Source organism: Mesitornis unicolor, unplaced genomic scaffold (genome assembly GCF_000695765.1).
Source record: "Mesitornis unicolor isolate BGI_N332 unplaced genomic scaffold, ASM69576v1 scaffold6237, whole genome shotgun sequence".
NCBI lineage: Eukaryota > Metazoa > Chordata > Aves > Mesitornithiformes > Mesitornithidae > Mesitornis > Mesitornis unicolor.
In genome coordinates this window covers 48300-64434 of record NW_010194291.1, presented here as the reverse complement: position 1 = coordinate 64434, position 16135 = coordinate 48300, and the positions used below count along the sequence as shown (strand labels likewise).

The following is a 16135-nucleotide window of genomic DNA, read 5'->3' as shown; positions in this document are numbered from 1 at the left end:
CTCACACAAGCAGGAATTTTTGAAAGTACTAAACTTAGCAAGGTCCCAAGGACAGCATTCATAATTTCTTGCCTGTGCTATCCCCTTCTCATGTGACTCTATGCAAGCTCTTATCACTACTCCAAAAAACCTATCCCCTCCCTCTCTCCAACCGCCAGAAAAAAATATTCTCCTTTCAGCAAAGAGGAAACAAGAAGCTTCTCTTCCACAACCTTTCCTCATGCGGACAGAAGTACTCTGGACACTGCCAAAGCACATACATTTATTTTTTAGTATCGGATGAGACAGCTTCTGAAAGCACTGCAAGTTCTCCCGTCTAACATTATCCAGTTTACCACAGATAACAACCCTGAACGGGAAGCTTTCCCCTGCCAGAATGCCTAGCACATAAAATTATTAAAGGCTTAGAAATGGTTTCAGGGCTGCTCAAATACTGTGCTGCAGCAAAATCTGATTTCCATTAAAAAAAACCAGGAGCAACCAGAGGAAAAGGAGACTCCAGTTCATCACTTTGAAAAAAGGAACTGCCTTCATTCACTCATTCATCCTTAGAGCAAACAAATTCCAGGAAAAAAAATATTACTAGAGTTTAAACTAGGTAATAACTCATCGTACCCTTTGGACTGTTCAAGATACGAACGTGTTCCTAAGCTGTCCTGAACGAAGGCTGAGAAAACCCCTGCCTCCCACACAGACACTCCTGCTCCCACCCCTCAACTAGAAACTATGGACCTTTCTGGTTTTAGGATGTTCAGCTACAGGACAGGCAGAGACTCTGGCAATTAAAGTAAGATGCAGACCAAACAAAGTTTCCAGACTGATAGAAAATAGGTCTGAACTAGTTCACTGCTTCTCATTTGTGCTTTTCCAAGCAGCCATAAGCACGCTATCAATTAAGTTCAGCAACCATACCCAAGAACATTTTATAGGGAAATCGTGATGTCAGGTTCCTGAAACCTCATCTTCAGATCCATCAGAGAAGCACCATGGATGTTGACCATAAGATTACAGGAAACTTAACCACACTGCGTCCCAACATTTATTAACTACCACCATCTTCAGTTGCTGCATTGGATGAACAAATCTTATTACTTCAATCTCATTTGCCCACAGAAATTCCAGCTGAAAACTCACTTTAATATAGCTTTAATAATACATGAAAAAGATTAATCTATAATTGTTGATTTTTGAAATAGCACTTCATTGTGTCACTCACACTGAGTGCTTTTGATCATTAAAACTTGCATGATTTTTCAGTCTTAATAACGAGGCTCTGCTTCAGCTGAGAGCTGATCTCATCAGAACAAATTATACTCTATGGCATAGATCTGACCAGAACTTTTAAGACTTTTAAAACTGCCATTTTATTTGTCTTATCCTACAAAACAATTCAAAGTCTTAGCAATCTTGTTTAAACCTGTAATATCCAGGAACTCTCACATAAACAAGATGCTTAGCAGGAAACTACTAGTAAAAAAGTGAACAAAAACGTATCACGGAATTAATTGTTTACTCTTAGCACACAAATGAATAGTTTCTCATGCCTTTTTCCATGTCAAAGGGCTTCTAGCATAGGACATGCAGTCAGAGACCTACGACCTCTTGCTGTCCAGTTGAGGAGAGGAGTGATAGAGCTGCTTTGGTAGGCACCAGACATCCAGCCAGGTTCAACCCCCCATAACAGACTAAAGCCTATTCTGTTTAGATTAAATGGGGTTACCTCAAAATTATCAACCAAAACCTCTTGAAGAGTGTGTGATCTCTAGCAATTTAATACAATAACTAGCTGTGTAAACTTGGAGAGGCAGAAATGTCTCCCATCAGACATGCCACCACACTTCTACCATTAGCAGAGGAAAGATTTTTATCTTCTTTTAAAGGAAGTTATGCAAGATCCATTTCTTTGCAGAAATCTTTGATTTCCATCTTTTCCCTTTAGTGGCACCTACATTCCAATCACATATGGAAAGGAATAAGAGTGCTGAAGCCCTTGATATATTTTGTATTCCTTTCTTTCTATACACCCTTAAGAAGTCTCCCTGCTCTGCAATGTAACGAACACCCAGCCCTGAACTGGTGGCATTAAAATGAGGGTTGGTTAGGAGAGGTTTCCTGCTGCTCTCAGAATAGGACGGCGTGGCACCTTTGAAGAGGTGCGTTAGTGTCTTGTGCAGTCGTGCACCAAATGAACACCAGTGTTTAGACATCAGCCTAGAAACTGTAACCATTGTAAAGTGTGTCTGTAAATAGATTAGATCCATCTACATATTAGGATTAGTGTGAATATCGCCAATCAGAGTAACTGAGAGTGTGACACTTGACGTGCGCAGTTACCACACCGTTCCTATCAGCACATCTCTAAGGATGTTAGATGCCTCTGTTGCCGCCCTCCGTTTACAGTGAGGAAACCGAAGCACAACGTAGCTGATTTGATCAAGGTCACTGAAGTAGCATAATTCAGGTATCTCAGATCCAGGGATCTCTCCACTGAGTCACACCGTCTCTTCACACTCTCTGAAATTGTAGAGGAGATGCAGGAAGACTTTAAGGTTTTCCTTCTGAAGAATACTCGGGTAGTTCTGGGTATTCACAGATCATGAAGGTGAGGGTGCTATGGGAGAGCTTTTCCTCCAAGGCTGGGTTGACAGGGTGGCACTGCAGCAGTTGCCATGACAATGGCTGAATCTTTGCAATGACATTGCACACACTTCAAATGAAAACCTGGGCAAGTCTCAAAACACTATCTAATGCTGTAAGAAGTCTGACGAGATCTCACATAATCTCCCAATCTCCAATTAAAACAAGCACTATACATGCAGGAAAGGAATGCAGATTGCGAAAGATTTCACATCTGCCAGAGGTGAAACACAAAAGTGCAACGCAGAAGAATTTTTCTGTGAACCTCACGATTTTGGAACACTACAAGTACTACTCACTACAGACAGGGCGGGATGCCATGTTCAGGAGAAGACTGATTATCAGAAAAGACAAAAATTTGAACTCATCCCCTGCCCTTGCTCTCCAATTCGTTGGAATACTGAAGACATACAGAGAAGCAACGACAGGGAAAAGTTTAGTGATAAGTCCACTTACCTAATGCATTTCATAACTCCGTACATTGACATCTAGTGCAGGCAATTTGCAAACGGAGTTGTAAAGGAAGAGAGCATGCAACCACCTAACACCAGATCAGACGGGTTCTACACGATTCCACCCATTTAGAAGCTTTATATAAAATACTGGTTATACTGAGTATTGAACAGTAGGTAACAACAAGCACTAACACATCTATTATTTCAATTAACTGAACACAAAACAAAGATCAGCGTGATGTGCTCACATCTCAAGTTCCTTTAAGAGTCTCCAGCTCCCAGGCTACTTGTTATTTCCAAAAGCACAATCATTAGCATTACCTTTTGCTGCTTCAGACCGCTTAGGCAAATCAAGTGTATCAAAATTCCTGTCCAAATCTCCATTCTTCTTTCCTGTGCAAAAAAATAAGACAACAGATGGAAAAGACTGTCAGCAGACTGACAGGTAAGCTACTGTCATGTGCATCTACAAGATGAGAGGAGATATAGACTCAGAATACAAACTGCAGACTATTACCCGCATTTGTACACATCTGACTTGCAATCCCACTGCATAGCTGTGGCTTTGGCATGAGCAACTTAGGGACAAAAATCCCTGCTACTTCCAGGCTGATCTGCAAACATGCTTAGCAGCAGCATTTAAGTGGGTCTTGAAAGTGCTTAAAATCTTGGAAAACTGCGCTAGCTCCCTTCTTGGCAAGGCTGTGCTCCCCCCTCAGAAGCCCCGTATTTACTTGTTATTTTCACAGAGCAATTTTGATCTGAAGCTTAGCTCAAGCAGAAACTGAGCAGCAGAGCAATATACAACAGGCTTGCTTTGCAGCCTCTATTCTCATCGCAACTATCAAGCTGGAAAGCCTAGATTTAATATATTGTACAGACAGCAGCCAGCAACTTAACCTTGAATTGCCCTTCAATCAATAAAGTGCCATTTTGACTATTTATTAGAAACTAATGGAGACAGTTCCATACTTATGCTAAGAGACAGTTTCAAACCATTACATCAGCTTTAATTTACACAGTCCTTCACAGAAAGCAGAACAAAACCTAGACTTTAATTTCAGTTAGGTTGGCAATTCAAGGTTATGTAAACAGCCGGGGAGGGAAGTGGAAATTTTCATCCCCTCCTCTCCCCCAGGGAGACACAGCACATGGGTGCTGGGGGGTAAGCAGGCACCCTGCCACCAGAGAAGAACTGACAGCAGAGAGAGCTTCTGAAGTGCAGGAATCTGCACAGCTGCTGAGGACAGCAGCGTACAAGTTATTTCTAGAGGGAAAATCAAGTTATTTTGTCCCTTTCCCGCAAAAGCAGGGGAGGGAGGTAGGAGATGGGATGAATTCAGAACAACACGATTTAAGCTGCCAGAGGTGGCTTCTGAACAGGGACTCTACCAGGCTGCTAACAGAGGTTTACAGGAAGGGCTGAAAGCTTCACCAATCAGGATGCTTAAAAGCAGACAGGAAAACGGCCCCTGAAAATGTAGCGTGGAGATCAGTCTGACTCTTCACTGAGAATAAGTCACGAAATGGGAAAGGCAAATCCCTGCCCTGTTATAGCAGGGAGCAGGTTCTGCAGTGAATTCAATGGGCGACCCCTACCTTTCCTCTTGACAAAAGGATAAACAGATGCAGTACTATATAGAGAAGAAACAGAGCTTTTAAATACCAATATGAATATTTAGAAGAAACATCAAGAGGAAAGAAAAATACCCCTCACGATGGTATTCCATTCCCTCCCTTTCTCTGGAAATACCACACACTTTTCTTTTGAAATGCCAACACAGAATACCAGCCAACTTTAACTACTGTGCAAAACAAAACACGGATTAGAAATTCCGTTCATCTGAACTAATTTGCGTGATTATACCAAGCATGAAAAGCCCATCCAAGTTACCAAAAGGTCATGCAGTCAGGTACCATGCCATTCCTCTAAAAGGTATCTTTTCTAAAAGAAGGGACAGGAATTAGCTGCACTTTGCAGCCCTCCGACAGCTTCTCGCTCCGTGAAAGCGCCAGAAACAGATTGCTTGTGGAACCAATACCAGAAAGAAAAAATGCTGTGCATGACCAAAGGACATCACATTTCATAATGGCAGCTGAAGCCAGTCACTGGCTGCAAACCCTTGTTGACCCTTAGAATATTGACAGGAAAAAGCAGGGCAGAGGGAGGAAGAAAAAAAAATGACACTGAAGGAAGGAAGTCGGTGTTTAGGGAAGATTGCAGACTTAAGACAGACCAATAAATGTGAGTCCATGTTATCGACAAGTAGGACAAACTGTCTTTTCACATGACCCCAAATTTCATGTCTTTGGCATTAGCTAGTTTAAACCTCAAAGCTTTTACTTGGAGAGCCAGACCTTACTCAACACAACTGCTCATTTCAGAAGTTCTCTCTGTAATTCAAACATTGGGGTTTGGTACTTCTATTAGCCCTGCAGAACTGAGATGGCACAGTAAGAGTTCCCTTCTCTCCAGTGCAATGTTTAGTAAGCAGTATTTGTGCACAAGTTTTTAAGGAAGAGCTTGTCAGGAGACCAGTGTTGGCTGCTACATCTTTGAAGCCAGCAATGCAGAGCAGCTGCCTATTTACTAAACCATCTTTCATTAAGACAGCACACTCCACCTGTGCTTCGTGATCTTCAGTTGCTGTCTCCAAATTTCTGTGCCAGACTGCAAATACCGGCCATCTTCTATGAAGCCTTTACTAGTTTGTCTCTCAGCCCTCTGAGAAACCAACCCAACTCACGGGCAAAACCACGTCTGTTCCAACCAGAAGCTGCCAGCTGTTTACAAATGGAGCCAATTCAGAACACAGAGCTCTGACCAAGGGGATTTCAACTCTACAAATTACTTCGTTAATCAAACTGAGCAAGGGCCAGGTTCAGAAATACCCAAAGCACCTACATTTTCCAGGGCTTTCCTCTAGAGGAGGTGACCAAGCTGTCAGACGATTCCAAAGGAAATCCATCTAGAAGGTTTCAACCTGCAGCCCAGCTGGTATTTTTCCCACCTCATTTTCACAGGACCCACAAGTATTCATTTGGAGTTTCTAAAAGGTGACCAAATTCAGCAAGTCCACCAGCCTACCAAATACAAATCTCTCAGGCATCCCCTGGCCTGACTGGTATCATGAGAAAACCAGCTTCACTGTCAGCTTCTGTAGCTCTGAACGCCCTCCTCTGTCACTCCGGCCTGTCAGTAATGCTAGCGCACAGGGATGCTGAAAGGACCACACTAGCAGTAGAAAAGACTTTTAAGACCCTGGTTTTGTACATCTCAATTTCTGCTGTTCTATGCATCTCCCTGCTCCCCAGGTTTTCCAGCCTGAGGTATGCCAGAGAAAAGATGATGCTGTTGGATCAGAAGCATGGCCCCAGACTTTGTCAAGAGACAGGCAGCTCTGAACATGCCTGCTGACAGGTCTGCTTTATGAGACCTGGCTGTAGGAACTGGCACAGCACTCTGGTTTGGGAAAACTGCCTGACATGAGACTTGCTTGTGCAAGATGCAATTTACAGTCCCAGAAACAGCGGGATTAAAATTCTTTCCCTCTCCCCTCACTGCTACTTTTCATTATGTAAGAAACAACCAAAACACGACCTTCGGCATTTTCAATCTGTCAGAAACTCAGTACGGACTTTGAAGTGTGACCCAGTGTTATTAACCACTGATGTTGCTGTTGATTTTCATCAAAAGTCGCTTTGCTTTACCAGATAATCAAAACAGCTATTCAGCTACACCATTTTTTGCCAAAAGATTAATTCCCAAACATTTTCCTTCTGGCTAAAAACAAAAATAAAATGGGAAAGAGATTCTTCATAACCCCCCTCATTCCCCTCTCCACCCTCACCAGTCAATACCATGCTTGTTAGTCCACCCACTGAACCGGACTGCAGCGCAGCAGCGGAAAGCAAGGGCTGAGCTCTGTCTTGCCAACATGCCCATCCTCCACAGGCTCACCAGGCACAGTCTGAAAGCGGTGTGTCATGAACATCACTGAGCACCACTTGTTGGGTGAAGCAATTAGATTCTTTGCCTCAACCCTTCAGAAGCCATTGATCTGAAGCAAGTGTCACAAACTGAAAATTACCCTGCCCTTACCCCTAAATCAGCCTCAGTACCACAGTGGAAGTCTCCAGGGCACTCACAGCCTAACAGCTTCTCAGCCAAGAAGCGACAGAGGCAAACTTTAGCCTCGGACCTGTGTATTCCAATTGCAATTTTACTCATTGTGCTTGGATGAGAAACTAGAAGGCATATCCCCGAGGCATTTCTTAAGGATAGCCTCATCTAGCTAGTCTGGGTGCCAGTAATAAAGATGCACCAGCCCAGGCCTGCATGCCCAAGCTGAGAAAATACCAAAGATCCCCGAGAATACACATCCAAGCTGCTGAGGCTTCATGGCCACTGCTACCCAGAGCAGCCAGCAAAGCTGCACTTTAACACAACAGGGTTGGCGAGGCAACTTGCACACTTTGGTGTTCCCTCTCTCACAGGGCTATCAGGCCACTTGCAAATCAATTCTCTTACTGCACTCACACCAGGAGCGAATAAAACCTTTTCTTCTCTATCCCCAGTGTGAGAAGACCAAGCTGAAAATGCTCACTCATTTAGAGGGTTTCCATGCCTACTGAAATGAACAGGAGGATGCGCCGGGCAAGCAGAGGAGAAGGTGAACGAACAAGACCTTGATCTCAGCTCTTAGCCTTGCATGTAAAAGTTGAACAAAGCATATTATGGTGATGATGAGAAGAAAGTATTGCAAAGACTCACCTTGATTGAACCACTCCTCTAATTACCAGAAAAGCAGCAAAAGAAAAACAAAAATTTACAGGAAGGAAGAAAATACAAAGGAACAGTCACAAAGAGGCAGAATTTCACAGAATAGGTTCAAAACCCGAGTATTACAGGAATACTACAGAGCTTTCATCAATTAAAAAACAAATCAAAACAAGATATTCCACTTTCTCCCTTCTGTTCCTGCTGGAAAAACCCCAATCTTTCCCTGCGCAGCTTTTATTTTTCATTCCCTCTTTTCATTAAATGAAAAGGTGCTCACAGAATTGAGGGTCGGAAGGATGATTAGCCCTTTGCAGAGGTGTTTGAAATGCTATGATCAATGACCATGAAATAAAGTAAAATAAACATGGAAACACTGCAAGATTAAGTGACCAAGAAAGGGAGAGAATTGATTTATTTTCAAGTCCTAGACTGAGAAAATTAGGGTAGGTTCTGACCGGTATTCACATCAAATTAATAGTGAGAAAAGAAAGCTTCACTTTATGATTTTAAAAGCACATTTATTAATGGATTTAAATTTTTATTTTTTAAACACAACAGTTGCCTGTTCCCCTCTGTCTTCTGATCTCCACACTGCCAGCTCGGCATTACTACCAGATGATGTCCCCTAGAGAACAGCACACTTTAAAAAAAAGCACTGCAAAAAAGGAGCGAAAAAATGTTAAAGTACAGTTCAGAAATTGTAATTTCCTGCCGAACACACAGAGCCAAACCCAAGCTGTCACTGAGCGCCTGTGCTGCTCGCTGAAATCTGTGGGTTCATCCCCCGAGTCAAATGATTTTGAGACCAATTTGTCCAAGATGACTTGATCAGATGCTTTGGCTGATAAACAGAAACTATCAGGGCACACGGACACTGAAGGTTTATATATAGGTCGGCCCCAGAGGGAACAGGCAGACACTTGACAAAGGACAGCCACCTGAGAGCGCTCTCCTCACCGGCATGGAGAGGACGGTGACAGCTCTCAGTCAGCACGCTCCCCTCCTCCCATAGACTCACTCAGCTTTTATGTCTAAAAATGTTTTCACTCGCTGTGTTGCTCTCAAGCAGCAAAACAACAGGGACTGCAAGTGGCAGGGAACAGGCCTGAGTCAGCACATGTTCAAGGTTTCCAAAGGAGATCACACTGAATTTTTTAGTCATTCACTGTGAGAACAGGCTGGCCAGGCAGGTAAAATTCTTTCTTCAGTTTTCCCCCAGTCATTAAATATTCCCACCGATTTTCTATTTAATTTTTTTAAACACTTTAAATCCAGTTGATGACAAACTAGTCTGCAAAAGCAAGTTCACACTGTGATGACTTCCCTGACACATATGGAAACACGTAACATTTTAATAACACATAGAGGTCAGATCAAAGGAAGATCTAACATGCAGCACACAGCCCGTCAAGTTCCAACAATTCCATATTGGCTCCTTCAAGACCAAAACCTTCCTTAGACCTGGCTATAAATAGTAAGCCAGGATGTGAATAAGCATAAATGAGGAGAGCGGAGTCTAGACAAAAAAATTGAGTTAATCACCTCTGAATTCAGTCTAGAATAGTCATTTCTCTAAACAACAAAGAAAACTGATATAATTTGAGTGCCTCTTCCTAAAGGAAAGATGGAAGGGGGAGGTTACTGAGACTATTAATCCTCTCCTGTAATGAAACTCATTTGCAACGCTCATGTCCCAGAGGAGAAAACAGGTCTAAGAGTGACTGACAATTAGAAGCTACAGAATCATGTTTGCAATTTAAATTACTGTAAGAGTGACAGAATTGGGAGGTTGTATGTTTTGGTTGTGAGTGGGAGGGCAGGCTTTTAGTTTGTTTTCAAATGTGAGAGACTGGAGGCATGGAAGACGCACAGACAGGACTACCATGCACGGGGATGAACGCATGCTGGCCTGGCTTCCAGAGGCCATGAGGCATGCGACACAGCCAAGCTCAGCACAGGTTTGACAGATGCAAGAACACAGCAATGCAGAGGAGAGGCAGAGAACATCCACCTCTGTCCAACAGCAGTGTCATCCGCCAGCATGCACCACTCCTATTTAAAGCCAAGCAAAACTATAGCAATTGTGGAAAAACTCCCAAACATCTAGCAGCAATGCTACAAGTGAGGTGAACACATGCCACAACACTACAAACACGTACCTCCACAAACTGCACTGTTCTAAACGAGCATGATGAATGTGCTTCCAAGAGCAGGCCTACACAGCAAGATTTACCCCCAGATCAACTTCCAATTCTGGGCTCTCTGCAACACATACCTTTCGCTTTTTTTCCACCAAAACAACCGGCATCGTCTTTCTTCTTCTTCTGAGAGCCTCCCGTGCTTGTAGTCTGACTGGCGTCTAGCTCCTGGTACTTGTCAGCACCGGGGACCTCTTTGTGGACATGATAGGAAAGGTTCCGCATGATGCACACACAGTTCTCCACAGACTGCAACAGAGAAATTTATGTTACAGTAAGTACTGCACCTTCTTATTTGCAAACCATTATATTACACAGTAGAGGGCTTGGAGGAATTTAGAAAAAGCCCATCTGCCCCAGGAAAAGAATGTAGCTTTCAAGGAAGATTTAGTCAAGACTCCTTAAATTAAGGTTCGTTCTTGTTCTAAAACCAATTTTACTCTTCCGAAAGTGAAGTGCTTCATAAATAGTTCCCATTCAAAATGAAAATTCTCTAATCAAAAATACCACCTGATCTTACATAAAGAATACAATTCTCCAAAAGATCAAACACACAGCAGAAAATGATCATATAAGGATCCTATTTTAATACAAACCTCTCTCTAATTCTTCTGACTTTTACAATTCCCCAAGGGGCTCATTTTACTAAATCTTCTCTGGGTCAAAAATCTAGGCCTTTTGAGGATTTCAATGAGAACACACGTTGTCCCGTAGTAATAGCTGATCCATAGCACGTCAGGTTCTGACAAGAGCAATGCTCTGTAGATTGCAATGGAAACCACCAGGTGGTTACAAAACCCACTTCCAAAACTATCTGATTAAGTGACAGGGCTTTGTAATTCCCTTGTACAGTCCATCTCATGGTGGGACTCAAAAAGAATAAAATAATGATGCTTTACAAGCCCTACTGGTGTTATAAAGCAATTGTATGCTCTTTCTTGTTTAAACAGGTTTAATTTATGATATTCCTTATGCATATAAATATGCTTTTAAGCAGCACAGGATGAGATGATGATAAAAACAGATTAATCAAAATCTGCACCTAGAAAAAAGCCACAATGAAAGTGCTGCGGGTCTGAAGACATTTCTTAATGTCTAAGCACTACAATCCTTACAGATGGTGCTGAATAAAGTCATTAAAATGGGAACTGACTCCTTTGCTGGTACTGTGCAAAGCAGAATACAATGGCACTCAATTGTGATTTGGAGACTGCACTTATAAATGCCAATTAAGTAAAGCAGAACAATAGCAATACTGTCACTAACGATAATAAAGGGCTGCTCTTCCCTCCTATCACAACCACTTGCCTTTGCTCACCTCATCAGCCACACAAGGTAACATGGCAGCATCGTGCTGCTACCCCATCAGCAGTACCATGGATATCACAACAGACACGAGAGGAAGATAATGGCTCTATTTTCTGAGGCAAGCATAATCTCCTTGTGATACTAGCAAACAGAAGTCAGATCCCAGTGTAGCACTTCAGCCTAAATTAATGCAAGTATCCATTACGTTTTAGTACTCCAAGTTCACCTTATTGTCTGTATCCTTCTTGCCAACTGCAGACTGTAGAGCATGAAGGAGGGCATCCACCAAGCCATCACACTCTCTTAGTCTTCTGCGTGCTTCTGCTCCATCTGAGCTTACATTGCTAACGGGAGAGATTTAAAACAAAGTTTAGCCCTCTAACCTTCACCGTGAAGTCAAAAGGTACATCGATTTATGCTACAATTATTAAGAACTCATTACCTTGGATGAACATTTTGGAGGCAAATGAGTCTGACAAACGTATTAAATGTCAGTAAAATACGGGCAGTGCACATCTGCAACTCCCTGAATCTGAACAAAAATGCAAACAGTCACAGAGGTGTCTGCAAACACATTCTTCTGAGTTGCTGGTGAGTCCACTCATATACCTCAAACTGGACAGGAGTTTCCAGAGCAAACAATACACAAACTGAAAATTTAATTTCGAAGCCAGAACTTTTAATCTGAAAAATACTTTCATCACCTAATAAAAAACATGCGAAATCACAAATTATTCTTGATAGCGCTTGCTGGCAAAACCTATACGGAACGTTCTCTCAAAGCTGAAATGCACTAATTTTGACAACAATACAGCCAATCTTTCAGCTCTCAGGGTTTTTGAGTTCTACAAACCCATGTCGGGTTAGCTCCCAAAAGCTCAGGACGCAATCATTACCTTCTGCTACCAGGATCATGCAGCTAATTTTCCTTTTGAACTAACTAGAGGGACTGCCAATCTCCAAGTAATTAACAAATCAATCACGGTCCCCTCCCATGTCCCCCCATCACCCAGGCAGGCTGCTATGTTAATTGGATGACTAGGAAAAAAACCCCACATTTTCTCAGAGACCTCTCAAAGTCTGAAGACGCTTAATTGTGAGCTGGTTGCTGTAACAGCACATTAACTTTCAATTAAGAACAGAATTGAAATGCACAGATAAATGAATCCTCTCCCCAAATCCTAACACGCAGCCTCATCTCTAGCAACGGCTGACACAAGGCAGGTAAATTGGATATTTAAATATGATTCCACGGGATATATGGAAAAGAGAACTCTACATGTTGTTTCTCCATCTCCAGTTGTACTAATACAGAGTCTCCTTCTCTGCAGACATTCAAAACCCGCCTGGACGCCTTCCTGTGCAACCTCATCTGGGTGTTCCTGCTCCGGCCAGGGGATTGGACTGGATGAGCTTTGGAGGTCCCTTCCAATCCCTCACGTTCTGTGATTCTGTAATACTTTCATACCAAAAGCTCCAACGTGAATTTTAATGTAAAGTCTTTATGAAACTGAAATTAGAATTCAAATTCTCTGTGATACCTTTTAGGAGTTATAACAATAAATGATAGCAGCTCCACCTCCAAGCACATCTGTTAAAGTGGAACATTACTTACTAAGCTTGAAGGTGACAGAAATGCACTAAAAGTGGTCTTATCTGGAGCTGTGTATCACATTTCTTATTCCCTCACTAAGTCTTAGAGATCTACAATACACAAAGGAAAAAAAAATACAATTTTTGGGGAAAAAGAAGAAAAAAATCCTTCACACCTTTCTTGCCCCATGGCTTCGTAAGAGGTTTTTTGTGGTTCACTTGTGCTGCCGCGCCTGTAGCTCATTTGTTTTACTGTTTTGGTTATCAACAGCATCACAGTATTTTGTACCCTGCTGCCTTATTTCTTGATCTGTATTAGAATCAATACTAAGGCAGACATTGACAAGGTTATAATTAAAAAAGATACTATGAAAGTACATCAGTAAGAGCGTGTCTTGCTAGTATCACTTGCTGTATATTCAACTATAGAAAAATTTATTGAAAACTAATGCCTCAAGAAAAAATTCCCACATATACCACAGATAAATAAGCATGAAAACTCTGCAGGACCAAATTAATAGCTAATTAATGCCATGAATAAGTTATCCAGTCATCAAACTTTGTCGTTTTAATGTTGTAACTAACACATCAGAAAATGTACCCTTATGAGCATCTCGTGCAGAAACATCTGCTCCATAAAAAGCCAACACTCTTGGGATTCTGCCAGTCCCCCTCCCTGGGTAATGAGATTCCTGCAGCCCATGGGATTTCTCTAACGTGAAACAACAAAACCCATGTCCTTGTCTGTAACTGTAACCCAGACCTACTGGAAAGCTGAGCTCACATTCTTCTCCACAGAAGTCTAAGCAACCAGATCTCAGATTAAGCCCAGGGAGATCAGCACCTGCTTCCCAGAGACTGCTGCTCTTCCTGCTGCTTCCACACTGTAAAAGGCAGCAAAGATCTCCCAACTCCCATGGGAATATTTGCATTTCAGACACGTGCACAAGTACACCAAACATCCGTAAGCACTAAGCAAAGGCAGGCACGGTGAAAATGAAGACAGTGTGCTTTGAGTACATTCTCATCTGGCAGTCCCAGAAGTGCTCCCAGGGTTGGTTTCCACGAACCAGAGCAACCTTCAAAAGCTCCTGCAACCCAGAAAAACACCAGGTTGCATTTCTGCCTTGAAGTGTTGGACTCTATGCTACCTAACTCCTTGAAAAGCATCACCTGGTAGTCACCAGTCAAATTCACACCCTGGGTCTTCAGAAGGGACTGCAGCGTGGAGACAGAAGAAGTGACTACACGGACAAGAGAGCTAGTGCTGGTACTGGTCATTAAAAAGGACAGGAATTGCAGTGGAGTAACCAACCTGACATGGCACTCCGCTGACCAGAGTCAGGAAAAATCTCTTCCAATTCCACATCAGCACTGGAGTGCACTCGATGCACCTTACAGATCTATTACACGCCATGGAGCGAAAGCTGTAACTAAGTCATGTTCCAAAGGAAACTTTCAAAGCGAAGTTTCTAACCACCCTTCTTTCAAGAGTGATGAAAAATCAACAAATAGGCAACAGATTCCAGCAGACTTTAACAGAGGTTTTGTAGTCATCTCACACAGAGTGAGTACCCTCCACAACAGGAACGCAAAGCCTCATGCAACAGACAGATATGCAACATATGGCATCCAGACCTGGATAACGTAGGGACTTGTGCTTTTCACTGAACTTTCCTACACATTAGAAAAGCACCATTTTACATCAGAAGAAAATTAATTCTTCAGTGGATGCATACGAAAGGAAGCCAAACTCCTAGCTGAGGTGCTTGTTACCTCTGTAACTCAGGAGCTAGGCTGTCATGCAACAACTGGAACAGCCCAAAAACGTCTGAATTAAACACATTATCTCAGTGACTTGCTTGCTGGGGCAGCTCTATGGATGAAGTCCAAGATACTTTTTAAGTCTGACCAACTTGAAAGAGGAACTCTGCAGGGGTTTTGAGGCACTCATGATGGGAAAAAACCTGTTATAAATGAAAATAAAATTGACTGTGTGTTCAAATGGGTGGGAATGGGGAGGAGGAACTACCCAAACTATTTTTACACCAAACAGTGACAAGTGATACCTACACATCTCTGGTGTCCTGTCACCATCTGCTTCCCTTGCCTTGTCCTGTCACCCCCAGAGAGGCTTCCGCTGCTTTCCCTGACTTTCCTTGCTTTTCAACGCTTTTCCAAGAGTCCATTAAATGAAAAATGCATTTCAAAAACAACAACAGTATCTTTCTTACATCACACTGCAAAGCAATCTTCACAGTGTGCTCACTGTAAATATATACAACACACTCAAAAGCACAATTCTAGGAGCAACACATGAAATTATTGTCCATGTTACTCAAAGTACCTAGAAATGAAGCCAGCAGTATGACTGATGTTATGTAAAACAGTAAAGCACAAATCTCATTCTGGAGACTTTAAATACCCAGCCTGTAGCTGGATTCTTCCTCCAATTCTTGGAGTCCACACTGAAGACTGGACTAGTGAAAGAGGATTTGTAAGGATGTTCAAATACGCTTTCCCTGGGAAAACAAAACAGAGGAGCACTAAGTAAATGTTAAATAGAAGTAAATACTGACCAGCATAGGAACACATCTGACTAGGAATCCAGTCTGTTGGTATTAAAACCTTTGGAAAATGGCAGGGAATTTGCTGAGAAATCTGTGCGTGCTTTCAATAAGGTTATCATTTTCACCAATTAGTCATCTTGATAATAAGCAAGTCTGAACGTAACACTTACACCTGCAGAACCGAGTTGGTATTCATCACCCCTGGATAGGTGAGCTGTTACTATTACCTGTGCCACACACCACAATTATCCTCAAGAGAAAAGATTTTAAAATAATTAAATGCTTGGCGCCTTATTTGCACAATTTCAATGTAAAGCATGTAGCAATCTCCCCAATTCAACTCCCCCTCCACTCAATCTGAAAGATAGAGTGGAGATGTGGAGAGGTTTCGTTTGTTTTTTAAAAATGGTAAGAGAGAAACTTGAAAATCAAAGAGACAGTTTTTTTCTCTGAACATTAAAACTTGTATTTCCAAGACTATTGCTGTGTCTGCCACCTGGCTGGAAAGGGCCATCAGTTGTTATCCCACAGCGCAGCGGATGAAGCTGAAAGCCAGAGGTCAGAGCATTACTGAACACTCACCATCCTGCT

At 42.3% G+C, this 16135-nt stretch overlaps 1 protein-coding gene across 2 annotated transcripts in view; it reads right to left on the bottom strand.

The window, feature by feature from the left end:
- Positions 1-16135, bottom strand: part of ARVCF (armadillo repeat gene deleted in velocardiofacial syndrome) — a 98854-nt gene that overhangs the window by 39356 nt on the left and 43363 nt on the right. Inside the window, exons 6-9 of one of the 2 annotated variants that reach the window (XM_010187741.1) lie at positions 11608-11725; positions 10151-10322; positions 7867-7884; positions 3414-3485 (exon numbers count right to left, since the gene is read on the bottom strand). In XM_010187741.1, the coding sequence (XP_010186043.1) occupies positions 3414-3485; positions 7867-7884; positions 10151-10322; positions 11608-11725 (380 nt within the window). The remainder of the gene's footprint in view (positions 1-3413; positions 3486-7866; positions 7885-10150; positions 10323-11607; positions 11726-16135) is intronic. The other variant, XM_010187742.1, reaches the window with a different exon arrangement.